General features: G+C 40.1%; 1 protein-coding gene across 2 annotated transcripts in view; it reads right to left on the minus strand.

Annotated features, from left to right (window-relative positions):
• Positions 1-1,152: 1,152 nt before the first annotated feature.
• lrp1bb (low density lipoprotein receptor-related protein 1Bb) overlaps positions 1,153-22,318 on the minus strand; it is a 233,809-nt gene continuing 212,643 nt past the window's right edge. For both annotated transcript variants that reach the window (XM_084022198.1, XM_084022197.1), the window contains 17 exons: positions 21,488-21,607; positions 21,057-21,298; positions 20,446-20,669; positions 19,528-19,634; positions 18,205-18,321; positions 17,746-17,919; positions 15,590-15,715; positions 15,029-15,193; positions 11,007-11,168; positions 10,251-10,425; positions 9,797-9,901; positions 7,332-7,445; positions 5,460-5,536; positions 4,934-5,024; positions 4,437-4,587; positions 3,298-3,372; positions 1,153-2,379 (listed from right to left, as the gene is read on the minus strand). In XM_084022198.1, coding sequence (XP_083878324.1) covers positions 2,239-2,379; positions 3,298-3,372; positions 4,437-4,587; positions 4,934-5,024; positions 5,460-5,536; positions 7,332-7,445; positions 9,797-9,901; positions 10,251-10,425; positions 11,007-11,168; positions 15,029-15,193; positions 15,590-15,715; positions 17,746-17,919; positions 18,205-18,321; positions 19,528-19,634; positions 20,446-20,669; positions 21,057-21,298; positions 21,488-21,607 — 2,366 coding nt within the window. In that variant the 3' untranslated portion in view covers positions 1,153-2,238. The remainder of the gene's footprint in view (positions 2,380-3,297; positions 3,373-4,436; positions 4,588-4,933; positions 5,025-5,459; positions 5,537-7,331; positions 7,446-9,796; positions 9,902-10,250; positions 10,426-11,006; positions 11,169-15,028; positions 15,194-15,589; positions 15,716-17,745; positions 17,920-18,204; positions 18,322-19,527; positions 19,635-20,445; positions 20,670-21,056; positions 21,299-21,487; positions 21,608-22,318) is intronic.

A 22,318-nucleotide genomic window follows, 5' to 3' on the forward strand; every position in this document is an offset into this window, starting at 1 on the left:
GCAGGTATGTTTTCAAAGAAGAGTTTATTTTCCAATGGAGTATCTCCTCTTTTATACCGATGATTCAGCCAGAAGGGTTTGGTGTCCATTCAAGCCTTTGTAATGCACCAATGACCAGTGACCCATCATTGGATGTTCTGTGAATGAATCTCTTCTAGAAGCCTGAACTCCTTCTTGACAACTGTAAGAAAACTGGACACAACAGAGTAAACGCATTGCCCTTTTGTCCCTTCTGACAAACCACGAACTGCTAGAACAACAAAACAACAACCCATAGTCAGCTACGCGTTCATCACATTCGTTTCCACACATCTTTACTATATCTTGTGTCTGCTCTCATTGGTTGTAGCCTCACATTCTCCCCGACATGTCCGCATATTTAGCATACTAGATATCTGCAGCTCTTGGCTTGGGTCATTGTACAGTTCACACATAGCCCTCCCGTGCAGAGCCAGTATCCACAAGCTCCATAAACTCTGGGAGCGGAAAATCCGGTAAGTCACGTAGTGCAAACGAGGAATTAGTTACAGTTGCAGCAATCCCTCTTCATCTCAGCACACCGAGTTGTCTCTATCCAAGAGAAACATGTCTGATTACAATCACATATGTTTTTGGTTGGTCAAATGTTTGAAAACATTTTTATGAACTTTAATATTTTGGAAAGGTTTTCAGGCAGATGCCAAGCTAAACAACGTTTTTACTGTGGAGGACATCTATGGAAGCTGGAAACAGTGGAATCTATTTGTACCATCTTTAAAATGTGGTGGGCTGGCTGATCCGGCCGTGACAGACAGATGGAGAAAGGACAGGTGGGTTGCTGCCTCCTCTGGTTGCCATGGTGAGGGAGGAGGTGAAGTAGTGCGGAGAGGTGGCCATTGTAAGTAAAGTGAAAGGAGACTGAATTATCATTCAGCAGGTGGCACTGATGTAGCAGAGGTAATGAATGCTGTTGGTCTCCCTGTGTACAGGGGGGGGCAATAATCTCCCATCAGCCACCTTCCTCAACACAGCAAGTAAAAGACCTGACACTGTTGACAGACTTGTCAGGTCAGTGGCCATGTGAGCCACACAAATATGCCAACTCTGTCATCTTGATCATGCACTGAATAGGCTGTGGTGGGATCTGCTGAGGCCTAAGAAAAGAACACAACATGGAAATAAGCCCACTTTATTCAATATCGATTTGCATTTTATATAAAAATTACTTACATTTAATACATTTCTTCAAAATACAAGCAGCCAAACGACATACAAATCAAATACAAAATTATAAAATTTCTTATATTTATCATCTTCCTTTTCTGAAGTAACAGATGTGTTGATAATATCTCTTAGTATTATATTTTGTAGCTGTGGTAAATCTCCTCCTTGTGTACATCTTTAATCCATCTGTAGATATATGAGACCTAGAAAAATATGGTATTCGTCATCTGTCTTTTCAGTGTACAGTACAGGATCTGGCAATCTGATTGGAGAACATTCAAGGTGGGCTTCAATCTCTTTCACCAAAAGATACGTGTGTGTGTGTGTTTGTGTGATATATTACTGCAGAAACAAGGCAGACGGAGATCCACAGAAAAGCAAAAGACAGAAGACCTATGGTATTACATATTGTGTGAGAACAGATCATGTTGATAATATGGCCTTCACTGAGAATCCAGTCAGTAGATTCGGTACAGACGAGAAAAAGAAAAGAGACAAAACCTCAAAAATATCAAGCTTCGCTGCTCAGTTGTGAAGCTTTGTTGTCCACACATATGACATGTAAAAAATAAAAAAAATGAAGCTTTAGAAACATCCCACTTAACTCTTATTTACGGTACTTACATTTGTTCAGAAAAATTGAGCCAACCTGCCTTCGTTACCTTCACAAAACGACACACTGTCCTTATTCCACTTAAACTAGAAACAAGTATGGGTACAAATTTTAGCACTGCATTTTAAGGTTCAAACTGTGCACGAGTGTGGCTTATGGTGTTAATAAAGTTTTTGCAAATCAGCAGCTTTACTTCGGTGTCACACAGTATACAGTATAGCGCTGTATAACTTATGTTTTGACAAACATTAGAACAGTAAATGGAAAATAAATCTCTTCAGCACACCAACAAGGACATTATGCTGATGCTAAACCAGTAAAACCTAAGAGCCTCGTAGGAAATAGAAAAAAATCTTGTTTCCTCCTTCATATTATACATTGTACACTGTGGTAAAAAAAGAAGTACAAAGTGTAAATTTAGGCTATGCGGCGGTTTCATGAATTGTCCCCTCTAGTTTCTTTGGGAGTAGCTCTCTCCTCTCGTCAATACTGATGACTGGCTTCCGGCAGTTTTGCCCGTCAATATAGATCTTTGCATACACTGGGTTGGAGTAGTTCATGGGCTGTAAAGAAGGAAAGGACATGGGAAAAAAAACAAAACATTTATATCAATAACTGTTGAAGAGAGGCAGTCTTAAAGCTGCATTAATACATTGTTGCTGATGTTGTTGAGAACACAACATCTGACATCTGACAGGCCACCTTGTTGTGAGCAAACATTTTGATAAATTAAAGCAGATAGAAGGGAAAGTCGTCTTTTGTACTCCTGATGAATAAGTCCAATATTCACTCTCCTTTTAGCTCTGTTTTGGTCCCTATCAACTCATGGGAAGAAACATGTGGCTGGCTTGCTAAGTTTGTCCATCTGCCGTTTACCGGGCAGAACGCTTCCAGTCGGTTTAACAGAGCTGCCTGCTGCGTATGCAGACAAGGTTGATAAGAGCAGAGTTCCTGTGCCAAACGGGAGGGGAACTGCAGAGGTAATTCTATGTGGGTTCATCACTACAAGTGACCTCGTGTTTCACATTACACAGCACCAGTTGGGTGACTGTTAATATAAGAAGATATTATTAGTGCCGCTTTAAGGAAAGTCCACAGTGAAATGATGTTAAATCTTAAGCAGTATAAAGAAAGTGACACTCAAAGGCACTATTAGTAGATTGTCATTCAGCAAGCAACAGTACAGTAACAGACAGCAACATGCAAGAAGAAGCCGATTTCAACATAAATCCATGCAAGCCCACTGTCTGAAGCACAGAACAGTAGTATCTTTAGAAGCTTTTACAGCTTTTATTGTAAGTGTTGATCTCCCAAAACGATGTAGGAAACAGACATAGATGACCCGATTCACATTTGGTACAAGTTATAATCAACTTGTTTAAAATGTTTGCCGGGTGACTGCACAGGGCACACTGTTTGCCTACATAAGGGGGAATTTGTTTTCTGGAGGGCGAACACAAAGTAAAGTTTGGAAAATTCACCTGTCCGGGGATTACCTCCTTGGGCACAGAATTGATGCCCGAGGTGTGAGGGTCACTGGATTGTACACACCAGCCCTGCAACACAACAGGCACCACCTCTGTTTACAGTGCATTAATGAACCTCGTAACAATGCCGTCAACTTTTTTTCAGTCAGTTCAGTTCTGGGTTTGTTGTTTTGTTTTACTCCAAATAACTGAATTAAAGAAGCAGGGGTTTGTCAGGGAACCCAGAGAGTGCTGTGGAATACAGAAGCTAGTTTAGATTCAAGCCGGCGTGCATCTGTAGAAAAATACTGCCAGATTGGACGGAGGAAAGCAGATGTCAAAGTTGGCAGGGCAAGGAGAAATAGCATTAGGCTCCAAGCTCTAGCAGGTGAGCTAGATAACAACATCAGTGAAGGTGTGATGATTCATTTGATATGCTGAGTGTTAGTGTGGGGTTGAGGGCCATGGACAGAATAAATCACTAGGCCTCTTTGTTCATGACATCTGTATATTCCTGCTCACTGCCGTAGAAAGAATCCTCACACAACCTGATGTAATTCTATTCGTTTTCTCCCAATGCTAGATATCACATCTTCACTGTAATTGGAGCCATTATACCCCAAAAATTAGAATGTTTTTTTTTTTCTGAACACGGACCGTTTTCAAAGTGTGTTGTATACACCCTTGTACTTGCCTTCGTGGATGCAGATGTAATGAGTTGGAGCACAAGAAACAAGGGACTAGATATGCTGGTGCAACAGTCATATACCTTGATTGATCAATCATATCACAGAGTTGCTCAAACATAGAACTAGACATATACATTTTGCTTTTTTAAATATATTATAGCTGTAAGCTGTGCGTTTCGTATTGTTTTGCACACCTCTGCGTGATTCACCTGATTAATGGTGATTACTTCCGTATTTGATGTCAGAGAAGATCAGATACAACAAGATGAAATAATGTGTTTTGTTACTTGTTTAGTGAAAACAACTTTAAAATGATGATAAGGATCTTGTTGTTTCATAGCGGCAGCAATGCTGTAATGTCGCAAGACAAAAAAAAAAACATCCAATTAGCTTTTCAGGCAGATGTAAAGCTTCAGCTCACTGCTGGCATTGTTAGAAGTGTAATGTTGAGCTCCTGAAGCAAACCTTGTGAGGGTCCAGCGTGAAGTTGGGTCTCAGCAGGCTGCCTGCGTCAGCGTGGTTGTCATGGTCCACTTCATACATGTTGTATGACGGGTTCCCAATCTCCACGTTTATCCCCCCGTTTGTCATAGGCTGCCTCTGGACACGTTTCCCCCTGAGGAGCCGGGAATCATTAACAGGATACACAGCATACAGGTCAACGTGTTGTACAGCTTCGCCCGGCTTCACACAACAAATCACATCAAAGGACTTGGCACACTTGGAGTACATAACTTTTGCCGGGCGGATCTAAAAGCTGCATGATAATCAGAGACATGGTGCAGAGGTCAGGTGTTCTGCTGAACACGTTGAAACGAACAAAATACTTTCTTTTTTTTTAATTTAGAAAGCAAAGATGGCCATTCATCTTCAAAGCAGTGGGGCGTTGGATCTATCATCATCTGTCGCTGCTCAGAAGCCCCTTTCTTATTGATATATTATTCTTTTATTTATCGACTCACCTTTGCTTCCGTCTGCAGATGTAAACACCTGCTACCACCATCACAATCAAGATTACCAGCAGGACCAGAGGTACGATGATAGCTATGCTCCCTAAGAGACAGACAGAGGAGAGATGGTGTGGAAAGATGAGCAACGACTGAAAGGAGCCGAGATGGGCTCAGATAGCTGCATGTATCCAAGCCTGACTGTGGCTTCAAAGAAGGCAATCTTTTTTTCCTTGGGTTTGGCTGACTGCACACTTCACTCCATTTACAAAATAGCTGTCCAGTACATATGGGCTATAGACTACATACATATGGGCTATAGAGTAATATTAAGGTAAATGCATATATTCTATAATAGTAATATAGATAATACTCATTTCGAAGAAGATACGGGTACAATGGCATGTACAAGGTTACCTTTACAGACAGAACTGTCATATAATTGAAAAAAGTAATCATTTGACTGAATAAATTATACATCCATTTATTCAAACAGGAGGTGTAATGTTTTCTAATAAGACTTGACATTCCCAATACTCACCTCCCCTGGTATTGTCTGATCTGCTGCTTTTAGGGGCGGGTCTCTCACACTGAGTTCCTGCCCAATTGGCTGAACATCTGAAGGAGGTCAGAAGAGAGTAAAGATAAACTACCATTAGAATATGTTTCCTAGCAGAAAAAAAAACTGCTGAGAATGCACCTTTAAAAAATGAATTACATTATGATGTGACCGTGGCTTACAGATAAAACACCTTATGATTTGGTCTGGCTATGAAGTGCTTTGATACAAACAAGCAACAAAACACCAACCGGAAAGAGAGAAACAGAGAGAGAGAGAGAGAGAGAGCACTACGTATATACGTGTTGTGTGTCTGTGAATACATGTTGAATATTCAGTGTAGAAAAAAAATGAAATCAACGGGTGACAGCGAGACAACAAGTCGTCATCTCATTTGTGCCAATGGGATCCGATGGGCATGATGAATGACCCTTGTTAGAGAAGGTGATATCTAATTTCACACAACTGACGCAGATGGGTCCGTAAAGCATGAGTGAGCTGGTGGGTGCGACTGGATGATGACAGAATGAAATTACTCTAAATTACATGCACTCTAGGAATCAGAACATCAGGCTATCAACAATAAGAATGAAGCCTCATACATACGGGAAATGAATCACGCCCTCGCTGAACGAAATGTCACAGCGGCATGAATTTTGATGGGAAATTGGAGCAACGGGGAGTTTGATCCCCTTTGGGAAGTGTAAACCATGAAAAGACTAATTACTTTAGAAATTAAGAAATTCTCTTAACCTGTGTCGAAGGCATACAAGAGAAACAGCAATTACTGGTGAGATGCTCAGCCTAGTAAGTATTACGCGTAAGTGATGACTGGTCGATAACTAACATGCACGGCCAGATGGCCACATCACACAGACAGTGTCCAGTTTTAGACCCCCCGGTTCCTGTGTGCTGGGTGACGACTGCATGAGATGGGTGGCAGTGAGGGGCAGCAAAGGATCGGAGTCATGCAGCAACTGATAATGTAATAAGTGCCACACCAGCTAATACCTACTCAAAATATAATAGAATGAATCAAATAAATTGCTCTTATTAAAGGATGCTACTTTACTATGATGTCCCAATCTACTAAGACCTTCTTGCTGCTGCTTCTACCAATAATAATAATGTAATTGATATAAAAGCAATAGTTTGACATTTTGGGGAATGTGCTTATTCACTTTCTTGTCGATAGTTAGATAAAAAGCATTGACAGCCTGCTCATGTCTTTGCTGTACATTTGAAGCTACAGTTATTTGCTGATTAGCTTAGCTTAACCCAAAGACTTTAAACAGGTAAACAATTAGCCTGACTCTGTTTTTTAGGATAACCTAAAAAAATAAATACAAACATGATGTAATAACAGTGCTTATAAAAAAATCACCACCATCATCATCATCATCATCATAGTTATCTTCTTTGAAGTCAATATTATCACGAGAAAACAAAATGAGGCCGTGAGAAAACAATGTCTCTCCTGTTCAAATACAAAGCTGTCAGTTTTGCTGGTAAATCAAAACAGGAAGTCATGTAGTAGTAATAAAGGACACACAGTCACATCCAAATAGCTGAAATTATTGAAATATAGAGCTGTCCAAAAAGCTGCAAATCTGTTCATCATCTAGTGAAATAATAATGTCATAAAAGTGTCTTTCAATTCACTACTTTTGACCTATTTTTAATTACTTTTTGACAAGTCATTACCTTATTACACTTATTACATGATAAGTTGCTACAAGGCGGCCCATATAGTGGACTGAGGTTGAAATGGAGTCAGATGGAGTTGGGGGTGGGGGTGTGGACAAAGGGGGTGAGTGGGCTCTGAATACAGCTGGAGAGGTGAGAAGGACCTACTTGCAGCGTGGTTTGTTAAGAGCTGTTAATGTGCACATCCCCTCATTCTGACAGAAGTAATCGCAGGGGTTGGCCAGCTCATCACAACGTTGGTTCTTGAACCCTGACGTGCAGCTGCAAAACATTGTGTTGGGAGTGATAAAAGGGCCCAGAGAATGGATATTGTTGAACTGTTTGCTGCATGATGAATGGAGACCGACAGTCTAAAACCTTTCAGAAGCTTCAGTCGTACACGTGCCTAAGTCAATGTTGTGTCTGCGTCAAGCGAATCAACTAAATCAATAATATGAACACAAAATCAATTGCATGTCGCACAAAGTGAGGGGAACATCTGCAAGAGAAGAGTCAGCGAGATGTGTATTTTCTTACAAAATAAGGTACGCGATTATAACAGAGATTGTTGGTCAATTGATTAGCAAAAAAAACAACACAACACAAAACATAATTTTCCTTAATGCTAACAGAGGAAGAACAATATAAAGAAAATACATTTCCAAAATATAAAAATGTATATGATCTTTAAAAAAAATAAAATAAAAAAAAAACAATCATATTTAAGAGATGCTGTATTAAAATGCCCTGCCACAAACAGAGAACACAAACTAATTTCGAATGTAATTTCGCCAGTCAGTCAACAGCCTTTTCAATCACAAGCAATTGCAATATTTCAGCTTTTCTATTTCTATTTCTTGGAAAAAATAAAATGAACCCAAGTAACACAGTTCATTTTTTCCCAGAAATACCAATTAACTGCATGTTGGATGAGAGATTGCCCTGAATAACAGAAGCTATTATAGGTGAGGAGGTTAGCCTGGCCTTCATGACTACGGCTCTCCAGAATGTTGTAGTTTAACAATATGTCAAATTTGATTGTTAAAAAAAAAGTGCAGTAGGATTTTTTGGACCCTAATGTTTGTGGACTTGATAACAGGAAATAAAATGAGCAAGAGTGAGTCGTAACTTTATCTAAACTAATCTCTTACTCTGACAATGAAGTCATAATTATATATTATTATGTCATTTCATTCGGGAAGAACGTGGAACCTGTTCACACTGAGGTCCAACGCATCCTGTTTGAAAATCCTGCAAAGACATGCTTAAAAAGTCCTGTCATAGTTGATCTGGAAAGAATGTTATTCAGGAATAGAATGACAGAAACTTGACACATAAACAATGTGCCACATCAAATGCATCTTTTCATCTGAAAGAAAGTTGTGATATTGTGCACACAAAGTTCAAAGCCGGTTTCTCAGCTCCGGCATCAGAGTTCAGTTAGACTTCAGATGGAAATACTGTTGTGGTTTACTGCTAACTGGCAATTGCTGAAGTAAGGACGATTTTCTGCAATGCAGGAAAAAAGAAGAGCAGCTGTGTAGTTGAAATGCTTTTCAAGAAGGATATTTAAATGAATCTCAGTAAATGCATTTCGAAAAACTATTAGTTTATAACGCTTTCAGTGTTTAATGCAAGAATTATCTTTGCAACAGCAGTAGTTCTGCCCTGCGAGGTTTTTCGCTTTGGGAAGGCTTGATCAAATATGCATTTAGTCAGTGTATTAAGGGCAAACATTATGATTTCTTGACACAGACTTATCCATCATCCCACATAATCTCTGTTCTGTGCACCAAATAATAAACCATATTATCAAGATCGATTAATCTCTTCGAATGAAACGGGGATCATTTGCATAGAAATTGATTCTATCACCTGGAATTTGTGAGTGATGACCGCAAATTTCAATTTAACTACAGCGGACAATGGGCAGTTAAAAAAAATAGAGAGTTTGGCTTTTGAAATGGATATCCAATTTCCTCCTTGGAGAGATTTTGAACATAGAAGCATGTGATTATAGTTGAGGTGGTATTAATCTACGGGCAGCGCTTTGAGTAGTCTTTCACAATAATTCCCTCGGGTCTGCCAGTCAAGCATTTGTCCTTTACAAGTTTTGCCATTGGATTTCATGGCGTGTTCCACCACTGACACATACCTCGGCTTCGTTTTTCTACAACTTCTAAAACCGTCTTCTGAAGAGAGTCAGAGAGGCCTGACATCGGCTCTTAACTGCAAGGAGGAACAGTGCGATATGTTCAGAATAGCAAGCTTTGAAGGGGCTTTGAAACCATTTTATCTGCCTGAAAACCTTAAGCCAGAGTGAGGTGTCACACAGCAGAGGCTGGTGCACTGGCACTCAGCCCCCTGCTGTGCCATGGCCTCCACATAGTGACATCAAACCTTCCCTCAACTTAAAGATTTCTTTCCAGAAGGAAGACATCTATCTTGTTCTCCAAGCAGGGAAATGGTACCCCTTGGTGATTTTCAGTGTTGCTTCTAAGGCTGGCCTTTCTGGGACACAGAGTCCGCATTTGAATGGAAACAGTGAGTGTGAATAATAGCGGAGAACATTCACCCCCCCCCCCCCCCCCCCTCTTCCCCCACGTTCCTTCTCCCATTAAGCAGTGACTTACTGACAGAAAGGTAGGTTGGTGTCGGGGTCCAGGTGACAGGTGCCTCCATTGTAGCAATATCCGTCACACAGCTGACAGCTCGGCGCTATTCTGCCATTTGTGCAACTGGAGGGTGAAGAAATAATGGATGCTAGTGACAAGCAAAAAAAAAATCTACTCTTTCACAAGAAGAAAATTAGTCAGCGGTGGTTTTCGTTGAACACATGCAAAATTCATACACAGCGGGAGAATTCACTTTTCGAATTGATTGACATTACTAAAACCTAAAGGGCTGTAAGGGGTGTGGCCCAATACATTTTTTCAGAATTAATCAAAAGAATGAATTCAGCCTGCAGCCTGCAGATACAGCAACTGAGACCTGAGGTAAAAGGAACCATAGGACTATAAAGACTTAAAGACATTGTAGAAAGCGAGATGAGGGACTGGAAAAAGCGAGCAGATACCAAGCACTCACTTGCAAACCACATCTCCCGTCTCCTCGTTAATGAGGCAGGGAGCGCCGTGGCATCGAAGACACTTGTCCACCTCGCACTTGTTACCCTCGAACCTGGCGGGACAGACACACTCCACGTAGCCGCTGCTGGAGAGCGTGCAGGCCTTGGAGTTCACACAGTAGTGATGACAGATGTCTGTTCCACGGACGCGGAGACAGAAAGAGAGAGAGGACAGTGTGTAATGAGAAACTGGGAACGTAGTGTAATCTGGTTGGAATGGTATTGTACAGGGCTTTAATGGGACTTAATTATCCACATCGAATGATGTCTTCGGCACAGATGAAAAGAAAACACATCACCCTTCAGACAAGCAAAATTGGGCAAATATCGACAATGTGCAGTTGAAATGTTTTCCTATTTTAAGTCATTATAACAAAGCAATGCATGGGAAATACATATCACAGCAAAGGATCACTCAAAGGTTGTTTGATGGCTCTCATTTTGTTTGTCTGCAAATAGAGGCAAATGAGGTGTTTGTGGAAAGAAAATACGTTCGGCTTTTCTTTTCTGTTTCCCACTCTGCTTGTGGAGTTTGAAATGCTTAGTTCTGTTGATTGTATGCAGCATAACTGAATTCAAATAAATGCTTTGTTGTGACAACTTTTTTTCGCAGACAAACTTGAAAGGCTTAAGTCAATCACACGGAGACTAAGTGCGAGACAATAAGCGGTTTGTTGTTGTGTTTGCCGCCACCGAACAGTGGGTACAGGACTCACGGTAAAGACAACGGTCCCCCGTATACTCTGCCATACAGCGGCACACTGGCTGGTTCCCCTGAGTGACGTCGCACGTTCCCCCATTTAAACAGTAGTTGTCACAAATCCGCCTCTCACAGAAAGGGCCTGAGAAGCCGATGGGACAGCGGCATGTCGGCTTACCTGGACAAGAAAAGGGAAGATTTAGAGAGCATGTAAATAAGAAAAACAACACAAATCATATCGCAAGCGTTGTCTGTGTTTCCAAATCCGGGTGTTGTTATTCCTCTGTGCCATAGACCAGCGGCGTTCTATCAAATACTTCCAACAAATCATTACACTAGATGACGTGTTTGATCTAGTGTCCAACTCACGTCCATCTCCTGCTGCTGTTAGTACACCCTAGCTGAAAGATAATGCCTTACAAATGCACTTCCTGTATGAGTAACACTGCTACATGACTCAGCGGTTGTTCATAATGTCTGATTGTTTTCCTCAATGAAACTGCAAACCTGTGACCTTTGTTACTTTGACCTCTACAAGCTTACACTCTTATCCATGGGTCTGACCTAGGTTTTCTGGTCATAGGCTTTCAAGAAGCATCCTAATCAGATGTCCAAAAGACCTCAAGTGGCTTCAACATAAGGTTTATCTGAGTGTTGTATTGCATATGTTTTTAATTTCCCAACACCTTTTCGGTGTTACATGAGAGAGATGTATAACAGAAAATGGCTGGAAATGAGATGGATGTGAGTGGTGAGAGTGAGCCTAAACAGTCAGAAAATTTGGATCTCCATCGCTATGAAACCACACCATTTACACACATTACACCTATCCTTTTGACACACTGTAAATATAAGAACATTGATTAGCAGCTTTTTTTTTTGTCACAGAGCTCAAACCTACAGGCTCAGGCAACTTCAGGCTCAGCTCTATATTCACCATTACAATCTAGTTGTAACAAAATCTTCCTCTCTCTTGTATTTAGCCTCAGTTGTGAACACGACCCTGAGATATGAGTATGAGTGCAAACCGCAAGTTTGTGCCACGGATGCAATTAGGTGCGCTTCGCTTGTTTTTGCAGGTTTGGTGACCACAGTAATGAGCACCATAGGAAAGTCTACTTCCATATATGATTTATGGTTTGCCCCACTGCACTGTTGAAGTGGAATGAACATGATTTATTTTTTTTACTAGGAGTTACACATTATCAGCAGGTGGAAATGTTTCAATAAAATCAGCTCTTCATATTCCCCCCAAAACAGTGCACCCGCGACAATTACCTCACGCTTTCATAATGGACAGGCAGGAGTATCAAACCTGGTTTTCACACTACACTACCTGGTAATTTCACCCTCCACAACGCTGTGGCTGGGATAATCTGGGTTGGAAATGTCAAAGAGACAATCATTCTGCCTTCAGTCACTTTTCTGTTAACTCAATGGCTGCTGGCCTTCTACGGTTTCTAAACAGGTTCTGCTTTTAATCTAAAAAAAAGGCAGAAAGTAAGCTGTAGGAACAAGGCAGCCAAATTAACAGATATGCACCCATGCATAGGAATATTTTACATCTCCACAGCGAGACATACTTTTACTTAATTGGAATATGAGTTATACATACAAATAGTACGTAAACACACTTTTCCATCAAAGAAACCATCAGATGCAGCAGATCCTAAGAGGTAAAGGAAACACACACATACATTTTTCCCCTTCTTTTTTAATCAAATGGACTAATAGTATCCCGTAACATTTACATTTTTGGTTTAGCTCCATCATAAATGTGTAAACATACATAAGGGAAGGAGTCCCTACACACTTGGCAGGTGTATTGCTGAGGGCACAAGGATGTGTGAGCTCTTGAGATTGACGGGACGTATTAATTAACTAATACTGTGGTGTGTACACGCTGTGTGGTGTATTAAGAGGGAGAAATGTTGAGTTTATTTATTTTCGTGGATGGATTTTCTAAAGGCCTTCAGATTTCATTCTCAGCGTTAACGTTAATGAATGTGAAACGACCACAAAACAGAGCAAACAACAAATATAAACCAGCATACAATACTTGGTGAGTTAAGCTTAAATATCTCTACCTACTAAGTATGTCAGCCCAGGAAGAGATGGTTTTTCCATTAGTGCCATACAGAAAACTCCACATTAATTATCTTGAGGTAAATATTAATCCACTCTAAATTGTAAGCATGCGTAGTGGTTTGCCAGCGGAGGGCCGACATCTCTTTTGCTGCAGTCAGACCAGCTAATATTATTTGTCTTCATCTGTAAAATGTCAGCACTCGAGTTTGCATATCATTAAGAAGTAAACCTAATTGGAGAACAAGGTGCATCAACATTGAGCCTCTTTGTCAAAGTAACACAAACATCCCAAAACATGTGTCATCGTGAATCTAATTTTCAAGCTAAAGTGTGTTTGCTGACGATTTGGGTTATTAGATGAGTCACCGATAGCTTCGTCCTCCAGAGATACACCCGGGTCCCTGGACCACCACTGCTGGATGCACCCAGATTTGTAAGTAATGACAGCAAAGACTAAAGTTGTGACACCAACTAAGTATGTTTTATTTTCATTTTCTGAACACAGTACAAAGCCATTTTCCCCCGACCCATTAAGGTCATAAAAGCGTTGAAAAATGAGAACAGTTGTGTGCCTATGGTTCAAGCATGTGTTTTGTTGCCAAAAGTTCCATTAGAGTGTAGGTAAACCAGTTAAAGTGACAGGAGAGCAGGGATTCATTGACACCTTGTGTTTTTTATAGATAAACCTGGAAAATGTCCAGCCTCTAATTAATTGTGAAGTTGCGTTCGGTCTCGTTTAGCACCAAATCAGGGACTTTCGGAAACCCATCTGACTGTATACGCATCTTTGGTCTCTCCTCTAGACAAATGTGCTCAGGAATCAAAGACATCCCATGAGAAAAAACTAATTGCTGGGGCATAAAAGAAACACAGGGCATAAGGTATCACATACTTTCATTTTTCTCTCTCATTGCCACCAAAAGGAGCCCTGCCCTGTTTTATTTAATCATGCAGCGATCCCACAGCACGTTACATAAATCGTATATCTTGATAAACAGACTTTTTTTTTTTTAAATAGTGGGCATGTTTGTCAAAGGTCAAAGGAAAAATAAATAGATGCTCTCACATCTTTTTAAAAAAGCCAGTACAGAGTGAAATATGGATAATTTGAAGGAAAATGTTTAATCAAAACCATTTGAATCAAAACGCCCCCATGCTCTCCAACTGCAACTGCTATGACTCTCAAACATACTGCTTGCTTTCTCATGTTATTTACTGGATGCCATTCTATGAATACATCTTTAATATTCTCATTTGCTTGAATAATGCACTGACGTTTAAATTTACATGGCAACCAGAACTACACGTTTTGCATTAGGGCAATTCCTCCTTCTTCTGATTGCAAATGGAAAATGGAGATCATTGCGATGATGTGGAGATGATGTACAAGCTTGTGAATCAGTGATAGCATTTTAATAGGACTGTAAACACCGATTTAACTCCACCACTGATATCTCAGCATATAGATTTGCTAAACTGGGGTATAAATTGTTTCACAAACTATAAAAGCGTGAAAGAAGCCCGAGACATGGAAGAAGGTTGATATTTGAGGCTTGTTCGTCAATGACAAAAAAAAACTGGCAGAAGTAATGTGGTGAATGTCAGCTGAGGTGCGACAGATGTGGAAGGTTAAAGTAAGATAAATATTTTTGGATGCCATCAGTGGGTCAGTGTGCAGGAGGCAACTCTCGATTGAAAATGTCTGTCAGTGGTGGTGACAGGTTTTCTCAGCTGGTTTGATCAGCTGAATATTAAGTGATGCAACACATGAACCATCTACTTCTACACACTTGATGCTTGGATTTAAGTGGGGATAATATCACAAACTGTATGGTAGCAGTGAGATGCTTCAACGCTGTCTGGACACAAAGACAGTAACACCTGTCAATATAATGCACTGGCAGAGAGGAATCAGGCTGCACATGTTGTTGACAGTATTAGCAGACTTACCCAGGGCCGAGCCCATGCAGGTGCCTCCATTTAAGCAGTAGTCCGTGCAGTGGTTGACCTCACAGCGCTCCCCCGAAAAGTCAGGCCAGCAGTAGCACCTCCAATCTCCTTTCTCATTGGCTAAGCAGCGGCCTCCGTTCTCGCAGGGGGGGCGGCACAGTTCACCTTCACAACAGCAAATCCCATAACGCTTACTGTGCTGCAGTGTGTAGCGGTCAATCACATCAGCCAATGCTATGCTGCTAATGTGAGGCAACAGCAACCACGGAGATGGGAACTAGAACTTTCTAATACATCAGCATGAACAAAAAGAGCAGGCAGGAGGCAGTAGTCACGTAGTGGAGTGTGTTTTGGTCCCAGCTATGAACAACTATGGATGTCTGCTCACATTTTATTTTGGTGTGTTTCGAAACGTTACCAATGCTGTTCAGCGCAAATATCATCAAAATAACTGTTTACAATTATCATAACATATGTTCCCATCATCCACCAATACAGCAGCTGCTTAACCCTACAACACGTTAGCTTAACGATGGCATGGAGATGCAAGAGTAGGCTTACCTGAGATCATGGCATCGTTACAGGTGCCGTTGACCAGTACCTTCCCCTCTGGACAGGTACATCTGGCACCCGTCGGGTTGAGCAGACACATGAAATCACACGACATTCTCAGGCATGGATTTGATGCTGTTGAGAAAGTAAAAAAAATACAAAAATGAGCCAAGAAGATAATCTCTCAGTCTGGCCTGAGATGAAAAAGAGAGGTTTGTTTGTGAAAATGTGTTTGTTTTCTTTCAGATTAAAGTACAACTGTTTAGATTTCTATTTTGAAGAGAGTTATTAACTTGGAGCCCAGAGAGGCACAAGGCTAAAGCATATGATAAGCTCCACACAGGCCTCTTTATCCAGACTGAATAATCAAAGACTGTGGAACGCGTAAGGACCTCCGCATTGTCTAATTGATTAGCAGCACATTGAAGTGCTCTGCCAGATGCTGCCTATAAGTGGAAATAATGTGACACATCATGAAAAAGTACCCAGAATTAAACAAAATGGCACTTCCATAAAGGTGGCTTGTATTAGACCGGATACTTATAATCAGCATGTGTAAGCTATGAAAGAGATGATAATCGCTCCTTCAAAATGAATACTTGGAATTTAAGCAACGCTTCAGCGTCAGTGAGTCAGCACTTGAGACAGAAAAATAATAAAAAAATGGCATTGATAAAACGGATTTACATGTGCGATTTAGACATAATCACAGGTAATGTTATGGTGTGATTAAATGCTATCATTATGTCGACCCACTTTTTGTGGTCGTAAATGCTTACGCAGGTTGGAGGACACACTAAAGATAATCAGAAGTCAGATTTCAAGAATAAAAGCCCAGAATAAAACAGTTGCGAGGGTTTTGCTGGTGATATCAGGCCTCCATGTTATAGCTTTTTGCAGGCTGTGAACATCGTCTGCCCACAGACTTCCTCTCCACACTGCATGGCTGGCCTAATGAGTCTCTGGGGAACCGAACAGCTGCCCTTTAAGTGAAAAACTGAACAAGACTGAGCTGTCTGATGTTCTATAAGCATTAACACCAGATATGTAACAAATAACTCAAGTGGGTCTACTACACGCAGAAAGGGAGAGGATGCGGTTGTATCGACTGACTGCATCAGGAAGCTCGTGGGTGTTTTTTCATGTTGCACACCTGAAACAGTTACACGCGTCAAAGCCTTAATTTGACAGATGGATTGTTGATTTTTTTTATGTGTTATTAACCAATCGTTGTCATTTCAATAGACGTGCATTTTTATTACTACTACTATTATAACTAATTAAATGATTTTTTTCTAATTTTAGATTTTCATGAAAATACATTGATAACAGCAGGGAAACTTAATTTGACAGATGGATTGTTGATTTTTTTTATGTGTTATTAACCAATCGTTGTCATTTAAATAGACGTGCATTTTTATTACTACTACTATTATAACTAATTAAATGATTTTTTTCTAATTTTAGATTTTCATGAAAATACATTGATAACAGCAGGGAAACTTAATTTGACAGATGGATTGTTGATTTTTTTTATGTGTTATTAACCAATCGTTGTCATTTAAATAGACGTGCATTTTTATTACTACTACTATTATAACTAATTAAATGATTTTTTTCAAATTTTAGATTTTCATGAAAATACATTGATAACAGCAGGGAAACTTTTAAGGAAGACCCTAAAACCCTGAAATCTCTATAATGGAATAACACAAACCTTCTTCATATGTTCTTTGTACAGGTGCCTTTCATTGGGGTTTTCTACACAGTTAAGTGAACAGCTGTTCACCTTCTTTTTGAAATGATGTACACTGGCTTTCTTTAGCTGATACTCTTCAGTTTGTCGGATGACAGGGTTTGACAGTAATACCTAATGGATCGCTGCTGCCGTTCGTTAGTCTCAAGTTTAAACGTTATCTATATGTTTGTTTTATTCATTGATCACTGATGAATACTGATTGCAGGTCAAGTGTGTATATACATTTCATAGGCAGTCTTTATAAGAACAAATTAATCTGTTTTCAAGCATGCCTAAGAGGCGACAATAAGAATATAACTCAACCTAGATCTGAAACAAAGAAAAAATACATAATAAAAAAGTATAAAGAATTAATATTTGCTTACTAAATACTTAAAAAAAGTGACTGATTGTCAAAACAGCTTACCGTCTTGCTGTTTGTAACGATGGGAGATTAAAACATTAGTGGGCTTCTCCATCCCCAAACTTAGAAATTCCACCAACTGCTTGCCATACTTGTGAATCTTGAAGACCTCGTGTTTTAGTCCAGTTCCGTAGATGTAGTCTTCAAATATATCGATTCGGTATGGTTGGGAGATTCCTGTAAATCCAGCAGAGAAAGCGGATTACATCAAATAACCCTTTCAGAACACTTGCAGCCTCGGGATAATGAAAATTCTTATCCTGTGGCGGATACAAGAAAGCAAGAATGTGCAGTGCTGGCAGATTGTTCTCAACACACACTGTTTGGAAGCTTACCCTTCTGAGACGCACGAGCACTGCTATTGTTGCAATTATTTGATAAAAAGTTGAGGAAAGCAAAATGCAGCATGAATATTGCGTGTTTAAAAGAAGAACTTGGGCTTTGTTTCCCAGTTGTCTTTACCGTGTGTGTCACTGATCGCCACCAGGGGGTCGGAACCATCCAATCTCATGCTCCCTATCTGCGAGAGCTCAGGATCTGCCCAGTATAATCGCTGGTTGAAATAATCAATGGCCAGCCCTGTGGGAGGATAGGGAAAGAAATGTATTTGTCCGACAAATTACACAGGGATCATCATGGACTCCCTCCATGCAGGAAACCTTCAGGTCAGAATAGTTATGTATGTAGCAGATGAACAGGATGTGGAGACAGGGGTTCTCCCTCTGGCTGTTTGCATTCAATGTTTGTTTTTTGCTCGTGTCAAAATAACATATTAGATCTCCCATCTTGGCATTTTTTTCACGTTTCAAATCAGTGACTCACTTTTACTTTCTCCCAAATGTCCGACTGGATAATTGAGCACCTGGCTCGGGCGTTTAAATAGGGTTGCATTTTTCCACGGATGATGAATTCCCCTTTCTGTGACCAAGACAGAGCGTGGGTCCCTTGAATTAAAGGAGGCCAAAGCAGCTCTTCAAAACTAGATCAGCCCTAAGTGTCTCCCCGAAGATGCACCAACAAATTGCGAGTGGCTGAGTTTTTATTATATAGTTTAAAGCTTTGACTTTAATGCTGTATAATATATACTATAAAGTATGTGTGGTATGTCTTAACATGTGAATATTCACTATATTTACACAATAGCATACAAGTCAGAGCATACTCCATACTAGGTCACTTGATGACATTGCTTCCTATGGGTGTCTGCCAGCATAACCTCTAATGTCATTTAATGAGCTATACGGTTACAAAGAAGGTTAGATCTTTCTGTCTTTAGTTGACAGTGTGAACTTACTCTGTTGGATGTAGCATCATTTAATGAGGCTGTCATGAACTTACACAAGGAGGCATATGTGTGCGCTCAGGCCTTTGATAACACAACACGCGTCCCTGCCAATGGTTTCACACTATTCACACCATTATTGATGGCTGGTGGAGACGCCAGCAAGAAACGTTGCAACGAGCCAGCAAAGGCGGAGAAGAAGAAGACCCGAGCTAGTGTACGTTAACAGGAATTTTAACGATGGCTGTTTTAAAATGTTCCAAAAATCTGCTTCGCAAATGTTTGTCATGAGAAAGGAAATGCATTCAACGGGAGTATTCAGCCTCAAAGACACACACAAGTGATGAGGAACACTGAAAATGTACATCATTTTGTTTGTTTACATGAAACCCCACAGGGCACCAGGTAATGAGAAAAATAATATATATATATATATATATATATATATATATATATATATATTTCAAAGTAAAGTAAGTAAATTATGGACAAGAAATACCTACCGGTGGGTCTCCTGAGATTTTTCTGCAAGAGCACTCTGCGCAAGGAGCCATCCATAGCTGATTCTTCTATATGTGAGTGATCACCTATTACGCTCCAGTACATCATCCTGCAACAGACAAATAGAAATGCTGTACCTCCCATCTTCACTTCTAAAACATTATGCATAGAAATATACCTCCATAGCCAAATAACGGCTGCATATAAGATTCATGTCGCCTGATGATGCCCAGTTGTGTCACAGCTATTGCAACACATTTGTAAAGCAGATTCTTTTAAATGCTTCCGATCTCCGTGATGATGATGATGATGATGATGATGATGATGCGCTATCAAACCGCCTAATGTGAGTGCAAAGTTGTGTTCTTGCATCCTTTACTCGCCAACTAATTAAGTGTTTGATGGTGATGAGGCTGATGAGAACATTGGGAAAAGCCTCAAGATTCATTGTGAGGATGATGCAACATGAACACGTGTGGGTGACGTGGTTTTGCTGTTGTTGGAGAGCAACCTTTGACGTAGCTGGTGTGGGTAACATTAACAATGTAATAGGTAACTGATAAAGCTCCTTCCAAGCTGAGTAATTCATAAAATCCTAACATTTCCAATGACTAGGAATAAATGGTTAACTGATAACACATTATGCAAGTAACAGTGATTCCCTTAATCATTAGAAATTAATTCACTGATTAAATGTGCAAAGAAAAAGGTCTGTATCTTAATGTTTTTGTTAACCTCTGATTCAGATATCATCATATCTTAGATATCTTGATGGCCAAGGGTGCACTTCTTCAAGCTGCTTCACAATGCAGTAGCAGAAAACGGCTTTCACTGTGAGGCAACAGCAACGCATGTTTGGCAAGACACGTTACCTCATTGACTGGAGTGCTGATCTCCATGGTAAAGAGAACATAACGTACCCTCTGGCCGGGTTGACAGCGATGGCGTATGGCTCTCCTGCTATGTCAGTAATCAAGCGGGTGCAATTTGGTCCCTTGAGTTGCCCCACGTTTATGGAATATCGTAATTTAGTCCAGTGGGCTGTGTAATAGCTGAACCAGTGCATCCGAGAGTGATCGGTCCAATAGATGTTGCCTGTGATCCAGTCAGCAGAAATGTCTCGGGGTCGACGGAAGTCCGAACACTGCAACCAATAAGAGCCACATAGTCAGGTGCTCCGTTCAACGTCTGCATGCACTCGTTTAGAGTTGTGTCTCAAAACAGATGTAGCAAGGAAACATTAAATATAATACTATATACAGTTCAGCCTCTATTGTATGAAACAACATAACATGTAAATTTGTGATTTTTATCCTCTTAGTAACTCATAGCATTTTCTAACTTAATGTTTAATGGCCTAAAAAGGAAATAAATAGGCATATTTGATATTATTTTGACGTATATTTTTGTAAACAAGCATGCTTACTTATTTACTGATACATTTTTACATCAGAGGTGAGATAACATGCAAAAGACCGTAAAAATATGGTATGATAACTTGAAAAAAAAGTCACATTTTAAACATACTTACAATGTTTCTGACATTTGTTTTAGTTTGACTTCTTTCTAGATTTTCTTTGTAAAAAATTCCACCAGGGTTAAACTGGGTGGCCCAGATAAACCTTTGGTGGTGAAACAGAACGTCCATCCCAATAATGCGAGCATTGTCCTCAATGTGAGTGAGCAGTTTGTGTCCATGGCTCTGGTTAAATGGATACACAAAACTTCGGATTTCAGTATCATTGGCAATGTAGAGCACTCGGTCTTCTGGTCCTGCCCGGTGAGTTATTAATATGTAAAAAAAGAAAACAAAAGAAAATTGGCTACATTCCATTTCGGGTATTAGACAGCAGTTCAAGCACAGTCCATGCAAAAACAGTTTAACCTTGTATTCATATCAACAAATTAGCATGCGTGCAGAGTACACCAAAGGATGTCTGATATTAGACATTAGGTTCATACCTTTTGCTAAGCAATTGCCGTTGATCTCCTTATAATTTCGGTCACATGTGCACTTAAAAGATCCTTTAGTGTTGGTGCAGTAATGAGGACATGTGTCAAACTGTAGGCATTCATTTGTCTCTGGAAAAAAAGACAATTCATTTTAATTAGGAACAGGTTGCTTTAGAAACAATTAGAATTCTTGTACGCATTGAGAAGCAATGGACAATAAGTGACAAATACATTCAAGCAGAGGACAATCAGGCCAAGAGCAAGATTGTCTATGGTAAGGACATATGCTTGAGTGAGAAGTACATAATTATATACATGTTGTTGTGGAAAAATGAATCTGCCCAATAAAGATCAACAACCAGGATCAGCTTTTTCTCCGAGGTTTATTCCACTAAGTATTCTCATCTGCAGAGGAGGTTCACCCCTGCCTTCTGATGCAAAGGTTCAGAATCAGCAGGAACGACCCTGAGTCTAACAACAATCTCCCTTTTAAGGAGGAGGAACCATGGACAAAGGACAGATCATGTCCTATCTTACAAAGACAAGATGTACAGGCAAGGTCAAGATTTACAGAACACAGGCGTCATAGTCCTGAAATTATCTTATGTCAATGTGGCACTCATGTTCATATCATCTACAAACAGGCATTCGTTTTCGTCATAGCATAACAGTCAGATGAGGAGATGCGGATCGACGTCTGGCCTGACAAATATTCTGATTATAAAGTACAAACATCCAAAATTCCCATTACAATGTTCTTCATGATAAGTGATGCCTTTTGAAAGGAAAGTATGTGCATGTATAAAAATATACTTTCTCTTTGCATTCAGGTGATAATTA

This window comes from Eutrigla gurnardus (assembly GCF_963514095.1).
Source record: "Eutrigla gurnardus genome assembly, chromosome: 12".
NCBI classification, from domain to species: domain Eukaryota; kingdom Metazoa; phylum Chordata; class Actinopteri; order Perciformes; family Triglidae; genus Eutrigla; species Eutrigla gurnardus.